General features: G+C 40.8%; 1 protein-coding gene across 4 annotated transcripts in view; it reads left to right on the top strand.

Annotated features, from left to right (window-relative positions):
- The window catches only part of LOC148009908 (putative protein phosphatase 2C 26), a 56,981-nt gene that overhangs the window by 13,486 nt on the left and 22,370 nt on the right, over positions 1-21,125 (top strand). For all 4 annotated transcript variants that reach the window (XR_015689736.1, XR_015689737.1, XM_087673079.1 and 1 more), the window contains exon 5: positions 9,357-9,427. Coding sequence is in view for 2 of the 4 variants with exons in the window: in XM_087673079.1 (XP_087529205.1) it covers positions 9,357-9,427 (71 nt within the window). In the remaining 2 variants the exon portion in view is untranslated. The remainder of the gene's footprint in view (positions 1-9,356; positions 9,428-21,125) is intronic.

Here is a 21,125-nt window from a genome sequence, read left to right as displayed (position 1 = left end):
TGGTTATCAGGGATACTTGCCCGGAGGGCCACCACGAATGATGCCTATTGAGGTAGTGAAGCCACTTTATACTAATATTGGTCTACTGCTCGGTTATCAAACTTTGCAGAGTCCTTATTTGATGCGTGGAGTACAAAATGCAGCGGCTGGTTTTTCTCAGCCTAGTGGGCATATGGCAGCTAAGACAGGTGAAATTAATGTTGATAATGCGCCTAAGGGACTCCCCTTTTTACAGCCACCTGCCTATGACAACTTGACACCAAAAAGTGCAAAGCCTAAAGACTATAAAGAGGGTGGTCAGGCATTAAAGTTTGAAGCCTTCAGTGGTATGCAAGACAAGTTGAAAGCTTTGACATTTATATAGCAGTTTGATGTAGCTTACAGTGCAGGGAATTTTACTAAGACTTCTAAGGTGCAGAAGGCTACAACTTATTTGAAAGGTAATGCTTTGCAGTGGTGGAACATATTGTTGATGCAAGGACATGCATCTGCCACTTGGGCCCACTTTAAATAGTTGTTTGCAGCTTCATGGTTAACTAACACATTTGAAGTAAATATCATGACTGCATGGCATACATTGGACGCAAAAAATTGTGCGGATTTAGAAGAGTACAAGAAGAAAATTTGGGAAGCACTTTTGCCAGTGAGTTCTTATAGGATAGTGTCCCTATTAGAAAAAATTGAAAAGTACTGTTGCGGCTTGCCCGAAACCATTAGGGATTATTGTACCAAGACAAGGGTTATAAATATGGTACAACTAATTGAAAATACTGGTGTGACAAATGCATTGTTGAAAGAAAAAGATAATAGCTTTAAAGGCATTGAAAAGAAGGATTCTCAGTTTAAGCAGGATTCTGGCAAGAAGAAGAAGCAATTTTCAGAAAAGACGAGCTTTACAAAGAAATCTTTTTGGAAGAAAAGTTTTCAGTAGCAGCCTTAGACTTCTTTTAAACATGGCAAAGGACAGAAGATGCCACTTTTTGGCAAATCATTTGAAAAAAGAAAGTCTTTAATGATGACTGGGAAATGCTTTATATGTGAACATCAATCTTTTAAAGATGCGGAGGATAAAGATGCACCAAGTAAAAAGAAGCTCAGTATTGGCTTAGTGCTTGATATGGTGGGAGATCAATCAGCTAATGATGCTACAGAATTGTGCAGAGCTTGGGGAAAGATCAGAGATTCTAGTGCTTATTTTCTTTGATCCTGGAGCTCGTATAAACTTTATCTCACCGGCATTGGTAGCTAAGCTAGGTATACGTCCCGAGGAAATGGGACTAGTTGGACAGGCTGATTTGGTATGCCCAATACATATTGAACCTGTCACCCCCATTCTTGGCAAACTCCGTACGCACATCCAGAGCTATGTGGACACAGAGGAGTTCCATATTATGCCTTTAGAGAGCTATGATGTTCTGTTAGGTGTTCCATGGTGCCACAGGAAGCATGCTATCTTGGATACTTACAACAAAACGATTACTCTTGTATATAGGAGCAAGACTCATGTGTTAGATGTGAAGCTTAAAGAAGAGTATGTCCCAGTTGTTTCTGCTTCTGCAATTACTTCTATAATGAAAAATCATGTTTTTGCGTACTTGGTTTTTGTTGGTGCACAGATCAGATGCCGTAAGCGTGCGTAGTGAGCGTCAGAAGGTCCCCAAGAACAAAAGAACTCTACTTTTTGCACACAAATCAATGTAGAAAGCATGCACGACATGAACAAGAGACCAATTGGGTGCAATCTTCCCCAATGCATTGTGTGAGCGCTCCACAAAGCATGTATTTTTTGTATTAATCATTTTCAAGCTCAAATAATAGCCCAAATTACAAAATAGCACGCTTTTGGCTTTTGAGTTTGCTTTAGTGCCAAATAGAAATAAAGCTAATGGGCGCCCAAGAAGTCAGGCGTATCCAAATACAATGTCCAAATACAAATATTTGAATCGTGCGCCCATGCGCATACAAAAATAATAAATAAATATCAAACGCCTTAATAAATAGGCGCGACAAAATATAGGCGCCATGCCCAAGGTATGCGCCCATCAAAATATAGATGATAACTCGAATACACGCTATTCTCCAATGCTTTCCACTGCCACTGCTGCTATCTCTACACATCAACTGAAGCATTCACAATCGTTAGTAAAATAATACAATTAAACCGACAAAAGTGAATACCTAGCAGTCTTCAACTAAATAAATCAATTGGTTAGAAATCAATCCTAACCTTAATTTATCACGAGCGCATACTCTAAACTCATAAACGTTTATTAATTTAAATATGTATTTTGCGGAATCACCCGCTATGGAATCACCCATGTACACACTAAATTAATGAAACGTCCGAAAAGGATAGGCATCCCTATCAACTTCTCGCACAAAGAATCCACTTTGTGTATGAGCCCCGATAATCAAAGTTTACGAAATCCATTGTAAAACCTCACGGAATCCATCGTGGCACGGTATCCACCGTGTAATATGCCTCCTGGCATCATTTGCAAAGCAAGTAATGAAGTTGACAGTAATGTGCGTGTACTAGATGAAAGTAGAAGGGATTTCTTGGATAAATTCAGTGACTGTTTCTCAGATTCGTTACCAGGAGAGTTACCCCCTGAGAGGCCTGAAGATCATACCATAGATCTTATTCCAGGGACTAGTCCGCCCAATAGGCCACCGTATAGGGTTAGTGCAATGCAGTAGAAAGAGATTATGACACAGGTTAATGAGCCTTTCGAGAAGGGACTAATTCAGCTCGGTAGTTCTCCATTTTGTTCACCTGTGTTGCTAGTTTAGAAAAAGGACGGCTCTTGGCGAATGTGTATTGACTACAGAGCCTTGAATAAGAACACGATTAAGAATAGGTTTCCGATTCCTAGGATAGATGACATTCTTGATCAATTACAGGGAAGAGGAATATTTAGCAGGATAGATTTGAAAAGTGGGTACCATCAGATCAGAATCAGGACAGAGGATATCCATAAGACTGCTTTTAGAACGACATTTGGTCTCTTTGAATTTTTAGTCATGCCGTTTGGATTGACCAATGCTCCTGCCACATTTAACAGGATGATGGATAGAATTTTCCGCTCTTATCGAAGTTTCCTTGACACATTTTTTGATGATATGATTATCTTTTCAAAGAATGAAGAGGAGCATAGAAAACACTTAGTTAGAGTCTTTAATGAGCTTAAGCGTAATAGATTGCTCATTAATGGTAAGAAGAGTGAATTCTTTTTGGAAGAGATTCAGTGCCTAGGCATGTAGTTTCTAAAGATGGTGTGAAGATGGATCCTGCAAAGATAGAAGCAATTGTCTCTTGGCCAGACTTGAAAACTTTTCTTGATGTTCGCAGCTTCCTTGGCCTATACTCTTACTACAGAAGATTTGTAAGACATTTTGCGGAGATTGTTTGCTTTACGTGCGCTTGAAAAGAAGAATGTCAAAGGGCAATGGACTGACAAAGAGAAATCAGCATTTAGATGTATGAAGGGGAAAATGACTACAGATCCAGTACTTATTTTGCTAAATTTTTCTAAGCCATTCGTAGTGTAGTGTGATGCAAGTGGAAATAGCATTGGTGCTATATTAATGCAGAATGGCCGAGTTGTGGCATACGAGAGTAGAGTACTTTTTGGCGTTGAAAGGACTACCAAATTTATGAGAAATAGTTACTGGCTGTGATCCATGCACTTTCTAGTTGGAAGCACTATTTGCTTGGTGCTGATTTTGTAGTGCAAACGGATCATCAAACACTTAGATACTTTCTCACATAGGCTAAATTATCAAAGAAACACATGCGCTGGGCAAATTTCGTATCTATGTTTCATTTTCAGAGTGTATGTGGAAGGCAATAAGAATGTAGTTGCAGATGCTTTATCTTGCAAACCACAGGTGTCAGCTATTTCAATTTCTTATCACCATGAATTGGATGATATGAAAGAGCAGTATGCTGATGATGAAGATTTCTCTGGCTAACATCATGATCATTATGTGTTCAAAGAAGGCTTTATCATGATGCATGGAAGACTATGCATTACAAAATAGCTAAGGCCAAAAGTTTTATTAGAAAGTCATGCTCCACCATATGCAAGACATCATGGGATAGATGCTACAGTCAAAGTGGTAGAGACTTTCTTCTATTGGCCAGCCTTGAGATCTAATGTAGATGCATATGTCAGATCTTGCCTTGTATGTCAAAAGGTCAAATTTGATAGACAGAAGGCACTAGGGTTATTGCAACCACTGCCTATTCCAAAAAGGCAATGGGAAAGTATTGCCATGGATTTCATTTTTGATCTTTGAAGAACTTCTTAAGGGAATGATGAAATTTGGACTATCATTTGTAGATTCAGCGAACAAGCACATTTCATTCTTGTAAGGGAAAAGGTTAAGTCAAAACACATGGCAAAGATATTTATGCATAATATCTTCAAATACCATGGAATGCCACAGTCAATTGCCAGTGATAGAGACCCAAGAATGACTAGCTTGTTTTGGAAAGCATTGTTTGAAAACATGGGCACTGCGCTGAAATTTTCTTCTTCTTTCCATCAACAAACTGATGGACAGTCTGAAGAAGCAAAATTGAGTGTTCTAGATCTACTGAAGTGTTATGTTTCAGATCATAAGATTTCTTGGAAACACCACTTGCCATTGGTTGAGTATGTATACAATAATACGGTGCACTCATCTACTGGCAAAGCACCTTTTGAGATTGTGGAAGGAGGAAAGAAATTGCCTCCCATTTTGCAGACAAAAGATAACATTTTTGAAGCATATCGTTATGTAAAAGATTGGGAAGAAGCATATAAAAAGATCAAGTATGCCTTAGAAAAGTTACAAGCTAAACAGAAAAGAGCTGTTGATAGTCATTGTTTGGAACTCTTGTTCAAAAAGGATGATTGGGTCTTATTGCGTTTTGAAAAGGCACATTTGAGAAAATAGAAGGGCAAGGAACGTTTGTTTCCAAAGGTGAGTATGCGTTACTATGACCCTTTTCAAGTTTTAGAGAAGATCAATGATGTGGCATATAGGTTGAAATTGCGAGAGAATTGGAAAATTCATAATGCATTCCATGTGAGCCTATTGAGGTCTTTTATTGGTGAAGTGCTAGAAGATATGGTTCAAGAGGAACAGCCTGAAGTAGAGGAATTAGATGAGATTCTAGTTCCTGAGCAGATCCTGGCACATAAGGATAGGAAAGTGAAAGGTAGAGTTATAAGAAGATTTTTGGTGAAGTTCAAGAACTATTCATCAATGGAAGGAAGAGGTTGAATTGGCAGATTCGCCTTAGTTATTGCAACTTTAGTGAGAAGCTTTCTTGCTGGAACCTACAATGACGTAGAATGCTTTTTGAAGCAATGTACATTCTCTATTGTACAGTTAAATATTGCATCTCATTGAATAATGCACAATGTATGGTTTACACTTAGCATTAACATGTGTATCATTGAATGAAATCTTAGTGCTTTGAAGTTGTATGTGTTACACTTCAGTTGAATGATTTTACATGTTGTGACACTAATAGTTCGGGGATACGTGCTATTGCCTTGTGTTGCATTTGAAAACATGTATATTAGAAAGGCTCTTAGTAACCATAGTTGGATACGGGATGTGATCCTCCACCTACGTGAGACTTGAACTTGCAATGGTACAAATCGTAGTGCGGAAACTCCTACCATTGCCCCGTGTCATTTGTTAGCAAGTGATACATGCAATGACACTAATAACATGGAGAATCTTGTTATGGTCCTATCATCCATTAGCATGTGTGGCATGAATCGAGGTCGCTTGCTTCTTTCAAGAGGGGGGTATGTCACCAGGTGGTGATACTTTTTCTAGTTGCTTTCCTTATTTACTTATATAAATATATTTTTTTTCTTTTCTTTAGTTGCTGTTGCTTTTTACCCCCCAAGTTCTCTTGGATTAAGCCGAGATCTTTGCATGGCCAGAAGAGGCAGCCATTGGGACGAATTGGACTAATGGTTTGTCTGAGTCTTGGGATCGGTTCCATATTGAATGGGCACTGAAGAATAGAATGCTAGTGGTTTGGGATTGTATGCTTAGCCACTGGAGATGGTGCAGGACAATGAGCCTGGCCAAGATAGAAGATGCACATGTGAGAATGCTCACGGAATAAAAGTCACCATAGCTGAGCCACATTACACTTTTTGATGTGGTTGCAATGATAAAAGTTGCTTAGAACAACTTGATGAATGCAGGGGTTACCATCCCTAAAATTTAGGGAGTTACTATTTTTGGACCCCAAAATCTTCATTTTTGCACGATGATTAATTCTCTGCTCTATGCCGAGGTCAAAATTTTGCATCGATCATGGAGAATTTTAGACTAGAACGTTTAAACGGGAAAATTGTTACATGTATGCCATGTGTTACAAATTACAATTTTGGGCACTAATTTCCAAAAGAGAGAGAGCATAAAAAAACGTAATAGACAGGGGGGGCAGATCTGAGCGTGAAGTTTTCAGGGGTTGAGGGCAGATTGCTGCAAGTTCATCAGCTATGGAGAGTATTTTTTCGTCTCTAACTCATATACAGAGGTAGAGCTTGCTCCCTCTGGTCAACCCTCTCTTGATTCTCAGAGGAAGTGCTCTGCATGATGTGCTGATTCAATCGAATGTACAGTTCTATGTTTTCTTTGCTCTTCTGCTGAGGAAAGAGCTTCATTGTTCAGGTTCAGGAGCAGCCGATTGCTCATCCAATGCAGGAACTAAAGAATGTGTTGACCACGCCACACAAGAACAAGGTTTTCAGCTCTGATTTAGTGCTGTTTGTGGGACTGTTTTACTACTAGAATGATGCTAGAGTCAAAGGATTTGTAGTCCATTTGGTATGGAACAGATTTGGAATGGAATAAGGCTGAGAACAGGTCAAGAAACAGGTGGAAAATAATAAATACAGAGTTTTGTAGATTGCAATTCTACACTTTAATTATTGAGTTATGCTCACAAAAAGTGTTTTCCTACTTGGGATGTTGTTTTGGATATGCTGTACTGTCCTTATGCAGCTGAAGTTTACTCAGAAAGGGATGTTCTTGATATGCTGTATTGTCCTTATGTGGGCTGAAATTTACTCAAAAAGGGATGTTGTTCTGGATATGCTGTACTGTCCTTATACAGCTGAAATTTACTCAGAAAAGATAAAAGCCAAATGTTCACAGGTTTTGTACTTCGGAACATTTCATTTTTTGTAACTTTCCATCTTTTTATTGATAAAGAAATACTGAAAGGGGCGCCAAACTTCGGGGCCAATCTGGTGTTGAGTGAGGGACTGAGGTCTCTGTTTGTGTGTATATGTGAAAAGACGAGGTATTAATTGAAGGGACTACCGCTTTATGTGAGTCATAGACCGGTTTCAATTGTTGAGGAAAGGGTGTATGATGCTACTTACCTAGTTGACATGCTTTACAGACCTCTTGAGATAGTTTTAGGCTGGAAGGCCCTCAAACATCCCTTGATGCGACAACTCATAAAGAGAGTCGTAGCCAAGATGTCCTAAGCAAAAACACCAAAGATGCTTAGAGTTTGTGGACTCCGGCATGGTGGCCAAGGCCTGGAAGCAATGGAACACTGGATCATCAACAACAGTTAGCTCGGTAAGAAAATGGGTCATGTAGTAAAAGCCATTAGACTATGCCTTGCCGCGAGCAATCACGAAACCAATCTAACAGTCTAGGACCTTGATTGTGGTCGTCGTGAAGACAATTGCTCACTCCAATTGGCAAAGCTATTGAACGGACAACAAGTTTACCCTAAGTTGGGGGATATGATAGACATCATCCAGTGCCCTGGTCAGTGGGAAAATTGATGCGACCCTAGGACTGAATCTTGACCAAGGAGTTATTTTCTACACGGACTCTCCCAGCTGTCATCATCTAGCGAAGCTAGATCCGAGCCTTGGTTAGTGATAAAAATTGATGTGACCCTAGGCTTGAATCTTGATTGAGGAGTTATTTTCTATACAGACTCTCCTAGTTGTATGGGCTTGTGAAATGAAAATGTTCTCAATAGGAGACATGTGATGGGTAGCTCCACTATCCACAAGTCAAACAGGTGTTGATGTGCTTGGCTATGACAAGTGGGCCTCTACAGTCATCTCGTCGGGAAGCAACTCACAAATGTGAATGAGACTCATATTTGATGTCTCTAAGGCGATGATGTGGGACTTTATAGACCAGTCAGACAAACCCTCTGGAGTTGAGTAGTTCACCGATTGTGATGGCTGACCGGTGGTAGTGTGGGTTTGGTCTAGTCACTGCCCCTATTGGGGGTTGCCACCACCTTGCTTCCCTTGCTGGGGGTTACCCGACTAGGGTGCGGAGGTTTGATTATTAGATTTTGGTTGTGTGCCTCTTGCCTTAGATTGACACTTGTTATCATAATGATCAACCTTTTGACAATGTTTGACAAAACCTATTCTTCTTAGATACATTTTACCATCGAGGTTTGAGAGTGGATTGTGTGGTTCCTTCCTAAAAAGGGGAAGGGGTGGGTTGCCCTCTCAATGTGATGTCGACTCTTTTCTTTCTCTATCTTCTAATTTTTCATGGTGATAATTGATCAGGTTGGTTAAGTTCAAAGTATTGTCATTCTCATATTCTTCCCTGCACTTACATTATTCCACAAAGAAAGGTTTCAACAAATTAGGTATAATCAAAACAGGTCCTTTACTGATATAGAACTAGAGCTTCAAACTTGACATTCTAGAGGTAGAAAGTAGAGTCCTTGAAGTGTTTGAGAGGCAAAGCCTTTTGCAAGCTAAATGACATGTGGACTACTTTTAGTTACACTCTGCTGTAGGAGACCTATTTCTTGCAGTTTCTTAATGTAAGCAAAACTGTCTTCTGTGCATGAAACCTGTAAGAAACTTCTGCCCACATTGTTTTTATGGCAATAGCACTTTTGCTTTGTCAAATTGTCTATGGATGATAATATGAGGAGAAATTATTTAACTTGATTCACAAAGTCTCCAATAAAGTGCTTGTAAAATAGGCATAATTACCTTTGATCATGATGAAATTTAGAGCTATGATTCGCCATGGTAATCTGAGTCATTTCAGAGCTGTACTTCTCTGTCCCATAGTTTGTGGTCCACTATGAGGTTTCTAGACTGTCTTTAGGATGCTTGTCTCACTCTCCTCACCAAGGATTGGTGGCTCAGTTTGCATGTGTAGAGTGTCCCTTCTATTGTCTTGACAAGCTTTGGTGGTTGTACCATCACTGAAGCTGAGGTGATATCATATTGCTGTCAATAAAAATCTTTTGGAGGAAAAATTCTTGAATTAATGCGTCAAAAGTGGTTTTTCATCTTCTTTTCACTGATGCAGTTTTCTCTCAGATCAAAGATTGTCCTCAACTGCTTCTGGGAAAGGCTCATGAAGCAACTTCAGCAACTGGAGCTGCGACAGCGTATGGGCAAAGTCTTGTCTATTTGCATGTCTTGTAATTAGTTGGTATTGTCAGTTTTGTAATTGCATAGTAGAAGTTCTGTGGGTTCCAGTTTATTATTTGGTTGATTGCGTTGATGGGAAATTGCAATGATTAACTTTGATTTTTAACTGCCAAAGGTTACAATACTGTGTGCTAGGAATCTTTGTGAGGATGGTATACCAGTTTTATCTTTGTTCAATAACCTTGACTTGGACATTTGTTAGACATTGCTATACTGGCTGATTCTCTAGTTGTTGGAAAGCTTTTCTTGCTGATGGCACAAAGTTGATTGGAGCTAATCCCTCTTGCAAGCCTTATTGCTTGCCTTCTGCTGTTCTCTGATCATTATGTTATTTTCTGATTGCAAGCCTTTACATTGGCTTACCCTGTTTATAAGACTAGACAGCAGATAAAGCTCAATACTCTGGTCTGTGTCTATCTTTATCTTCATGCTGTTATCATCACCTTCAGAAGAAGACTTGTCCTCTGGATTGTAAGATTGATAAAGCCAATTAGTTATGGAGCTATGACCAGTTCTTTTTCTTTGTACAGGATCTGGTGCAACTGGCTATTAAAATCTTTCAAATGTGACTGCTGCTTTTTCACACGGCTCTCAATCTGACCAGCTACATTCTTCTGCTTGTAAGCCTGCCAAGTTCGATCACTTTTCATGAGAGGCTACTGTTTTTGCAAAATTTATTTTTCTTTTTCCAATCATGGCATTCTTTGCCTAGGAGTCTCTGATAGCTTGCCATTCAATGGAGAGATGGCAGGCATCAGGATAATTCAGCAGTACCTTGTCTCCTTCCATGGAAGCAAAAGATATGCACAACTCTGATATTATTGTCACAGGACGGAGCTTATTTGATCTCTCAGCTTAGTTTACCATAGTTGTGCATTATAACATCTATTGAACAGATAAATGGAAAAAAACCAAGATAGAGACAGAAACCAGGAGCGTCTCAGGCCAGGTTGTCAGACTGTAGTTATAGCTGTAAAGAGAGTTTTGTAAGGTGATGAGACCATCGACATGTTTGCTAATTAAACCTTCATTACACACGATTTGGGTGGGGGCATCTGCATTGGGTAGCCTAAGTTGGGCAAATAAGTTGACAAGAACATCTTAGGGTTTGGATAGAGGTACATAGGATTGAAGCTCATATGGGGGTGAATAGAGTCATTATGGTTGTATGTGAGCATACAAGAGTCCTCAACTTAGAGAGTTAGATCTCTTTTCCTCATGTGCAATGCAACACCTTAGGTGACTTGTTCTCCATAGGAGCCATTGCCACATGGGAATCTCTCTACAACATGCAGAAACATTTACACATGAGAAAAAAGAAAGGAAACATCTGCAGCTAACTCGGGCACACTAACACAGTACTATTCATAACCAATGTGTGTGTTGACTCCTTATTAATGAAAGCAAGATCATCAGAACAGTCAAGCTCAAAGCATGACATTACGAAATCCCTCTAGCATCTGCAACCCTTCTACTCTTCAATTCTCAGATCCAAATTAACATACTCCAGTGATGTGGGTTGTGATTAATGAGATTTCTCAATAAAGATCTGCTTTTCCTGATGGTGAACCTGAGGATACCAAGATTGCAATGTTCCAAAAGTACCCATGCACTGTAGATAACTCAGAATTCTAATCAATGAGTATAAAAGCAATGTATGAAACAGCACAAGTCATCACTGTCACATCTTCTTGCCAAGCGTGTATATTGCAGCTACAGTGCCTGACAGTCTTCAAATTTAACCTTGAAAGGTACTTTAGTCTACACTTCAGCTGAGTTCATCCTCTCCACCAGGTTGAAGCATCAGCATTTCAAAAATGAATCTAGGAGACCGGGAGTCTATGTGCCTATTGTAACAATCATCAAATTTTTGAAACTGTTGTCTTAGGCTCCATGGAGTAGCATTAGATAGTGGGATGGTTGTATGTCCTTGGACATCCAGATGGGTGCTAGTAGCATTGGTCATAGTGGTAATGAAGTGACTTAGTGCCAATGCACTAAGGACACTTTGAGGTTAGGGCAGTCCAGTCCTATAAATAGGACTCAATGCCCTATTGTGCACATCCATTGTGTGATCACCACTCTTGAACTCTTGGCCCATTGGTGAACACATCTGTACACCAAGATGGTGTGGGCTAGTGGTATGGGAATCTGATGTCCAGTCCCTTTTATGGTGACTTTGGCTTGTGTTGTGTCTTGTGTGCAGGTTGGATCCTAGGGGGTCATTTTATTGGTATCAAAGCATCAAGTTGCAATGGAACGCAAGATCCGATGATGTGCACAAGACCCCCAGGGAAGTGTGATGGTTTATGCCTGACATGTAGTCTTTTATCTCATAGGATTGGATGCTCAATTTTTGAGGTTGGGATAGGACACCCATGGTTTTGAACAAAACATCGGTTAATATACATAGGTTTGTGACAATATGCACAAAATTTGTTCTTTTTAGAAATGTTACGAAAGGCAGGTTTCTTGATAGTGTCCGTGGACGGAGATTGACCTTACGGAAGATTAATACTCCCTTTTCTTTTGTAGAGGTAGGGGTATTGAGCAACCAAAATTAAGGACAGCATTAACACAAAATTATCAGGCTTTAAGTTTTGTTATAGCTCCATAAAAACTTTCGTAAAAGAATTATTTCATTAATTCAACTGTCCAAAAATCCCCTATACAAGGGTGGGCAAATTGTGGTCGCCATCCTACTCCCCAATTTATTCAATCACTCCATCATCATTACATTCAAATCAGGTCTCCACCTTTGCTATCAATTGTTGCCACCTTGTGTTGAGCTAAAAATGTATTAGTTTCACTTAAACAACCCCAAGACATGCTTAATTAAGGAAGAAACCTTGTTTATTTAAAAAGAAATGCGTTCCTAGAGAGTGTTTGTGTTTCTGTGTTATGGTATTTCTTCACATGGTATCAAAGCCGAGTTCTTTGAGAGAAACCTAGGCCTTGATCTGAAAGCTCTACAAAAGAAGCATGAACAACAAAAGGGCTGATGACGTCGAACACTACTTCCGCACCACTTCTCACATCTGAGCTAAATCCGTCGAGGAATGAGTTGGAGTGGGCCTCACAACTTACTTCACAAGCTCCCTATATGGCCAGATAAACATTGGATTATCATGGAGTTCCACGACCTTATGAGATCATTGCAACTGAGTACGATCTCATTTTGATGAATAGAGCCCAACAATAGATAGAAGTTAGGTGTGAATTTTACCCTTTAGATTCAGTGCACCGATCTATTGACCATGCAGGAAGGGCGGAATCTCCAATTAGGACTGGCCATCCACAAGTGGAAACTGGCATAGAATACACTCCATTGCTTTCATACTTATTCTCTTTGGTGCCATGTATGTCTACCATTTCAAATTCTATTAATAATGATTTTCCTTTTTCTATTGGTATGGATGATTTTCATGATGAAGGACGCATGCAAAATAATTTCTGGTTTATGAGGAATGAGGAAGACATATATTTCTTTATGAACTCAAGACTAGGTAAGCACTTGAAACAAGCAACTGTGAGTACTCTTTTCTCTTCTTTTCCTTTAGACAATTTTGTTTTCAAAGGTCAAAATGAAGTAGATGCATCTTCATTATCATTATTTCAATTTAATACATTTAATGGACAAAAGGAACCCACATTTTTTTCCAGATCTACATCTATCACAAATCCATTTAATCTCCCTCCCATCCCACGCTCTTATTCTGCCACCACATCCTTTCATTCTCCATTAAGTGCACTGCATGTTTTCTCTCATGTAGGATCGTATGTGTTTTCATTCACCATAGAGCGTATGAATTGGACCATACAGAATAAGGTCCGTACGATGCTGTCTCATGTTGCATTACCCCATGGTTTTTGGGCAGAGGCTGTTATGATAGCTGTACACTTAATTAATCGGTCACCAAATAGGTCTTTTGCGGGGGGGCGGGAGGGGAGTTCCCCAAGAAGCGTGGTCGGGCAAGCCACCTTCATATGCTCACCTGAAAGTATTTGGCTGCGAGGCTTTTGTGCACATTCGTAAAGAAAAACACAGCAAACTTGAGCCAAACTCCTGTAAATGCATTTTCCTAAGATATAGTGACGAGGGTGAAATGGGTTATAGATTGTGGGATCTTCAGAAAAGGAAAGTAGTACGCAGCAATGATGTTATCTTCTGGGAAGATCGCATGCATAAACAACCCGAAAAGACTGAGGAGGTCCATAGGGTTGTATTCCGGGAAGAAAACCTTTTGGACAGCAAAATGTGCCCGCTGTACAGCAGCAAATACCTGCTGTAAATGAACTTGTAAATGTAGAAAATAATGCTGGAAATGATCAGCCAGCTATTGCCCATGATAATGAGCCACTACATGTGCAGGAAGAGCCAGGACAGCAAGTTGTTAATGCTAATTTGTAGGTTGAAATGCCAGGACAGCAAGCTGAAAATGCTCAACAACCATCAAACAATGATCATTGGGCTAGGAGATCGTCTAGGGCTACTAGACAACTTGATAGATTCATTCCTGGTGTAAAGAATGTGGACTGTGGTGAACCATCTTGCTTCAACTTGATAGATTCATTCCTGGTGTAAAGAATGTGGTTGATTATGTCATGTTGACAGACTGTGGTGAACCATCTTGCTTCAAGGAAGCAATGGACAGACAAGACAACAAGAAATGATATAAAGCCATGTTGTTAGAAATGGAATCTCTTGAGAAAAATGATACTTGGGACTTGGTGCAGTTGCCTAAAGGGCAAAAAATACTTCCCTGCAAATGGTTTTATAAGTGGAAGGTCACTTCTAGTTCCTCATTAAAGTACAAAGCAAGATTGGTTGCAAAGTGGTACAAGCAGGAGCATGTAATTGACTTCGATGAGATCTTCTCTCCTGTAGTCAAAATGTCTACATTAAGAACCATTTTGGGCTTGGTTGCAGTTGAAGATATGGAGCTCATACAGATGGATGTAAAGACTGTATTCTTACATGGTAATCTGCATGAAGACATATATATGCAGAATCCTGAAGGGTTTGTAGAAAAAGGGAAAGAGAAGATGGTATGTAAACTCAAAAGAAGTTTGTATGAGCTAAAACAAGCTCAAAGAGAATGATATCATAAATTTGATACATTTATGTAATCTCAAGGTTTCCATAGAAGTCAAGTGGATCATTGCTTGTACACTAAGAAGGCAGCAGATGGCAGCCTGATTATCTTGGTTTTGTATGTTGATGACATGCTGATTGTTGGCAGGGATACTCATGCCTTGGATTCACTGAAGCAAAGTCTTTATGGCAGCTTTAACACGAAGGATCTTGGTGATGCAAATCACATTCTTGGTATGTGAATACTCAGAGATAGGTCAAAAGGATTGCTCTATCTATCTCAGCAGGAGTATATTTCCAAGGTTTTGCAGCGTTTCAATATGGAGGGGGGGGGAAAACAATTGGGGTTCCATTACCTCCATATGTGAAACTCAGTGCAGAGGACAACCCTACATCTGATGATGAGAAGGCAGAAATGGCCAAGATAACATATGCTTCAGTTGTGGCAGTTTGATGTATGCTATGGTTGCTATACGTCTTACATTGCCTTTGCAGTGGGAGTGGTTAGCAGATACATGACAAACCCTAGCAAAAAGCATTGGGATGCAGTGAAAGGTATTATGAGATACCTCAAAGGCACAAAGGAGTTGTGCATCTGCTTTGGAAAGAAGAAGGCATCTGTTGTTGCCTTTACGGATGCAGACTATACTGGTCATGCGGATTGCAGAAAGTCCACTTCTGGGTATGTATTTACTTTCACAGGAGAGGCAGTCTCTTGGATCTCCAGGCTACAAAAGTGTGTTGCATTGTCTACTACAGAGGCAGAGTATGTGGCTACCACTGAGGCATGCAAGGAGGCTTTATGGCTTTGACGTCTGGTGGGAGAGCTTGGCATCATAGAGTTACCTGTTCTTCATTGTGATAGTCAGAGTACTATCATGCTAGCATGGAATCCTATCTTTCATGCAAAGGCAAAGCATATACAGGTGAAGTACCACTTCATTAGAGATGTACTTGACAGCAAGAGCTTTGAGCTTGTCAAAGTGCATACAAATGATAATCCTGCAAACCTTCTCACGAAGGGTCTTCCAGCAGAGCGGTTTGCTCATTGCCGATAGATGATGGGAGTTGGATAGATATATGTATTTCAGCTTTGTCCATACCTAGACTTAGCTGATTCTTTTCTCTTCTTAAGGCACATTGCCTTTAGGTGGGAGGTTGTTGGGAATAAAGGCCCTTGTGCCTTTGAATGTGCTCGGGTGTGAATATACCCTTAGCATTTGTACTTATATATATATATCTATCTAAAAACCTAAAGTGGTACACTCGTCATTGTACCCACAAATCGTGCGCACTCTCTACTCTGCTCTCTCTCACTCTCTGTCTCTCCTCGCCTAAGGAACAATGATTGTCTTGATCTTCGTGCCTTCCCGTCACTACACGCGTTCCATAGCTCTTCCAGGCATTAGCCGCATCTCAAGAGCCTACAAACAATGAGCGTCTTTTGCATTTCTGCCTAGAGCATCTTGGCTATGACTCTCTTTATGAGTTGTCTTGCCGTGAGATGGTTGACGGCCTTCCTTGCGTGAAGCTAGCTCAAGATGTCTGTAGAGCATCTCAGCTCGGAAAGCAGCATCGTATCCACTTCCTCAATAATCTACACATAGAGTTGAGGCGCCTCTTAGATTGATTCATGTTGATCTTTGTTGGCCCACATCCACTGCTGCCTTGAACGGCGCAATGCACTTCTTTTTGATAGTGGATGATCATTCGAGATACGTGTGGGTGTACTTCCTCAAGCATAAGTCCGATGCTTTCAGATATTTCTCTACTTGGGTGTTGTTGGTTCATAACGAGATGGGTTGTCGTGTTGGTTGCATGAGGAGTGATAGCGGTGGTGAGTTCATCTTCCACGTGTTTCCGAGTTTCTACAGTAGTATGGCATCTCTCACCAGCTCACCTCTATCAACTCCCCCTCTCAGAACGGAGCCGTAGAGTGTCGGAACTGGACAGCCATAGAAATGGCATGCTATATGCTGTTCGCAGTACAGCTCCTTAAGCACCTTTGGGTTGAGGTTGCTAACGCTGCGGTGTACATCCTCAACCGGTGCACGATTGTGGCTCTTCCTCAGAAGACCCCGTACGAGGCATTTTTTGACTCTCGGCTTGTGATATCCCACTTTAGAGTCTTTCGGTGTCGTGTATACATATACACGTTTGATGATAAAATAGGAAAGCTCACTCCTCGAGCTATTCTCCTTATCCTTGTTGGATATTCCTTCAAAGCGAAAACCTGTTGTTTGTTTGATCCTCGGACGAAGATGATGATCGTTAGGAGGGATGTCATCTTTGATGAGAGGGATATTGTGCAGTCCTCTGCACCGGATTCCGATCCGATTCCTCCTTCCACATCATTGGAGATTGTGCCTGCTGAGCCTGGTCTACTACCTGCCCCTGTTCTACTTAAGGATTCTTTAGCTCCCAGGCCCCCTTTGCGAAACCCGTTACCTCACTGGTACCAATAGACCATGTGGGATTCGGGGATATTACCACTGGATTCCACTTCGGAGGGACCTAGAAGATCTGCTAGGCTTGCACCTTAGACATCATTTGCATCGTTGTTTATAGTTGATTACATAGTGCATTTTGAGCGGGATACATGGTAGAAGGCTCTTCAGTACCCTCAATGGTGAGATGCCATGAAGAAGGAGTTAGAGAGAATTGACTAAAATTAGACTTGGACATTGGTGGATTGTCCGAGCTACAAGAAAGTCATCGGGAGTGAATTTTTAGGATCAAGCTAAAGGTTGATGGGACTTTAGACAAGTATAAGGCTCGCCTTGTTGTGCAAGGGTTTTGACAGAAGCATGGTATTGATCATGAAGAGACCTTCGCACCTACTGCGCAGTTGACATCTTTTCGGTTATTACTCGCGCTAGCCGCTCACCACGATTGGCCGATACATCAGATGGATGTCAAGAGTGGCTTCCTGAATGGTTATCTGGAGAAGAAAGTCTATGTGGAGCAGCCACCAAGATTTTCTTCTGCGAACTTGAGGGATAAGATATTCTGCTTGCAGAAAGCTCTTTATGGGTTGAAGTAACCACCATGGTCTTGGTTCCATAGGATGGACGAGTTCTTACAGACTCACGGATACCATTCTACGTCTTATGACCTGAACTTATATGTTCTATCTACTGCAAAGGGGGTTAGCTACATCCTACTGTATGTTGATGACTTGCTCATCACATGCTCAGATTCTACTCCCATAGCAGAAATCAAGGCAAAGCTTAGTGCTACATTTGAGATGACAGACCTTGATTTGTTCTTTTACTTCTTGGGGACGGAGGTAGTTCGATCTGGGGATTGTATTTTTGTGTCACAGCAGAAGTACACACTTCAGCTCGTGGAACAGTTCACTACGGATCAGACATAGCAATGGCTACGCCTCTCGATCCTACTGTCCACTTATCAAAGGATATCCTAGGTTAGCCCTTCTATGCGCATACCTATAGGTCAATTGTAGGGAAACTTCTTTGTTTAATTAATACTAGGCCAGACTTAGCTCACTCAGTCAACATTCTCAGTCAGTATTTTACAGCACCTAGGATGTCACATTGGATTGCATGTCTTTGTGTGTTGCGTTACTTATGGTATACTTATTCTTATGGCCTCACTTATGGTTTTGGTTTATGTTTCCGGGGGTACATTGATTTTGATTGGGCAGGAGATCCTAACCCCAATGTTCCTATCGTGGCTACCTCTTCACCTTGGACACGACTCTCATTTCTTCGTCCAACCGTACGTACGAGATGGTGGCGGCTTGCACGGCCGAGGCTTAGTATAGGTCTCTCTTTGATGGCATCATCGAGGCCACCTACTTGAGGAGCTTATTGGCGGCACTTTACTTCCCTTCTGACTCTCCTATCATTGTCTACTGTGACAACCAAAGTGCCATTGTCCTTGCGGGTAAATCGATCATCACACCACGGACATGGCATGTGGGAGTCCACTTCCACTTCCACTTTTTCAAAGAGCAGGTTGAGCTAGACAGTATCCGCCTAGAGTTTATGCCTTCATCAGACAATTTTGCAAACATTTTGACCAAAGCGGTCAACTAGCCGGTTCTTCAGTACCTTTTACCCGGATCAACTTGGATACACCCTCCTCTACTTCTTTAGATTGATGAGGAGAGGAAGCTTTCCTCTTGCTTTCCCTTTTAGTTTGAGAGGGGAGGGGGGGAGGGGACTATTTCTCTTAATAGTGACAGTGATGATGCTTACAATTTTTAGACATTCATTCATTCATTTATTCTTTTGTATTGTACTTATGGACATTTATAACTTCATTTGCATTGTCAGGATGACATGATTGTTAAATGGCACTTGGGTAAGTGAACAATTCTCCTGCAAGGACACTGTGCAAGTGGCACTGTTGCATTGTATTTTGCGTGGGCATGGCATCTTGCATCTCCCTTTGCATTACCCCGTGCATTGGCATTCTGTTCATGTAAACATGCATCTGTGCATATTTATCCCTTTTCAGTCTTTTGGAGTGGTTGACTCTGGATCCACCATATTCGTGGCATTGCACATGGCAATCTCCAAGGCAGTTCTCCCTAGCTTGCTTGCTTTACATCTTTGCTATATTTGTGTCACACCCAGATCTTAGCCATTTTCCTTTTTCATCGACACCTAGTAATGGTGGGGATAATATGCTTCTTTTGTGAAGGTCTTAGGTCTAACCATCCCTTATCACTCTCCCATTTGGGGCATGGATACTCAATAGGACAAAAACTGATTTCAAACCCTCCCTCAATGTTAAATCTATAAAAACTATAAAGCTCTCAAAAAAAAAAAGAAAGAAGAAAAAAGTCCATAGTTAATTCCATTAACCTTTGTAGGACTTGGTAGGTCATTGGGTAGTCAACGTGCATCATTTGTTTGATGCCCTAGCTTCTCTAGGGTGACCACTTAGGGTCCCTTGGTAAGATAACTATTGCCTTTGTAGTCTTAGTAGGCCACTGGGTAGCCGATGCGTATTCTTTGTCTGATGCTTTGGTTGCTTTGGGATGGAATGCCTTGGGGTAAAAGAAAAGATAAAGGAAAAAAAAAGGCTTGGCTGGCCTACTTCTCGTGGCATCATTGTTGGGTTTGAGAGGGGGTGTTGAGCTAAAAATGCATTAGCTTCACTTAAACAGCCCCAAAACATGCTTAATTAAGGAAGAAACCTTGTTTATTTAAAAAGAAATGTGTTCCTAGAGAGTGCATGTATCCCGTAAGTACAAACCCACTTGGGAGGGCCCAAACTTTCTATAAATAGATATATTGTCCTCCATCAGCTTTAATCTCGTTTTTGCAAATTTCAGGTATCGCAGCTTGCTGCCCACACCCTAAACGTGGTGGACATTGCGGTCCAAGCTGGCCATTGTTGTTTACAACAGTCCAACGCCTGTTTCCAACCCACTTGGGAGGGCCCAAACTTTCTATAAATAGATATGTTGTCCTCCATCAGCTTTAATCTCGTTTTTGCAAATTTCAGGTATCGCAGCTTGCTGCCCACACCCTAAACGTGGTGGACATTGTGGTCCAAGCTGGCCATTGTTGTCTACAACAGTCCAGCACCTGTTTCCAATCTACCACACACTGTTCGGATCTGATTTCAGTATGTTGATTGTTGGTGCTGGTTTTTTCTGCATTTTTAGTCTTTCTCTCATGTAGCCTCCGTTTGCTGTTTTCTCTCTCCTCACGTGCGTTTTTAGTATTTCTCTCTCCTTGTGTTTTTAGTCTTTATCTCTCCTGCATTGCCGTCTGCATCAGATCCAGTCTTCCTTGGTTGCGTTTATTGGTGTTCGACATTTGGAAGCTGCCTTGTTGCGATTCGGGATGTGTTCGGAGTACGAAACTCTCTCTAGCTCATTACCCCTGCCCTGATCCTTGAGATATAGGACTTCAAGGTATAGTATTCATTCACTGCACAGCGTATTTGCTGCATGAGCATTGCATATTCAATAGTCATATCATTTCATTCATTCTTTGTGTTCATTTTCTCGGAGTTATTCTAACCCTAACTGTGTTTTTCTATCATTCTGTGCTTTGTTGTATGGTGCTATTTGTGTTTTTGTATTAGGGTATTTTTTCTCACCTTGCTGCTACACCCATTAGAAACACAAATAACACCGTATGATAAAGCACAAACTGATAGAAGAACACATTTAGAGTTAGGGTAACTCAGATACAATGAACACAGAGAATGAATGAAATGATATGACTATTGAATATGCAATGCTCATGCAACAAACACACTATGTAGTGAATGAATATTGTACCTCGAACTCTTGTATCTCAAGGATCAGGGCAGGGATAATGAGCTAGAGAGTGTCATACTCCGAACATATCCCGAATCGTAGCAAGGCAGCTTCTGGATGTTGAACACTAGCAAAGGCAGCCAAGGAAGGTTGAATTTGATGCAAATGGTAGTGCAAGAGAGAGAAATACTAAAAACGTTGGCTATAGGAGAGAAAACAACAAACGTAGACTGCAGGACAGAGAGAGACTAAAAACGTAGGAAAAATCAATAGCAGCTATCAGCATGCTCAAATCAGCTCTGAACAGTGTGTG

This window comes from Lygodium microphyllum, chromosome 30 (assembly GCF_053477565.2).
Source record: "Lygodium microphyllum isolate KBCC chromosome 30, Lygodium_microphyllum_v1.1.10, whole genome shotgun sequence".
NCBI classification, from domain to species: domain Eukaryota; kingdom Viridiplantae; phylum Streptophyta; class Polypodiopsida; order Schizaeales; family Lygodiaceae; genus Lygodium; species Lygodium microphyllum.
The sequence above is the reverse complement of the archived record's forward strand: the minus strand, read 5'-3'. Positions and strand labels throughout refer to the sequence as shown.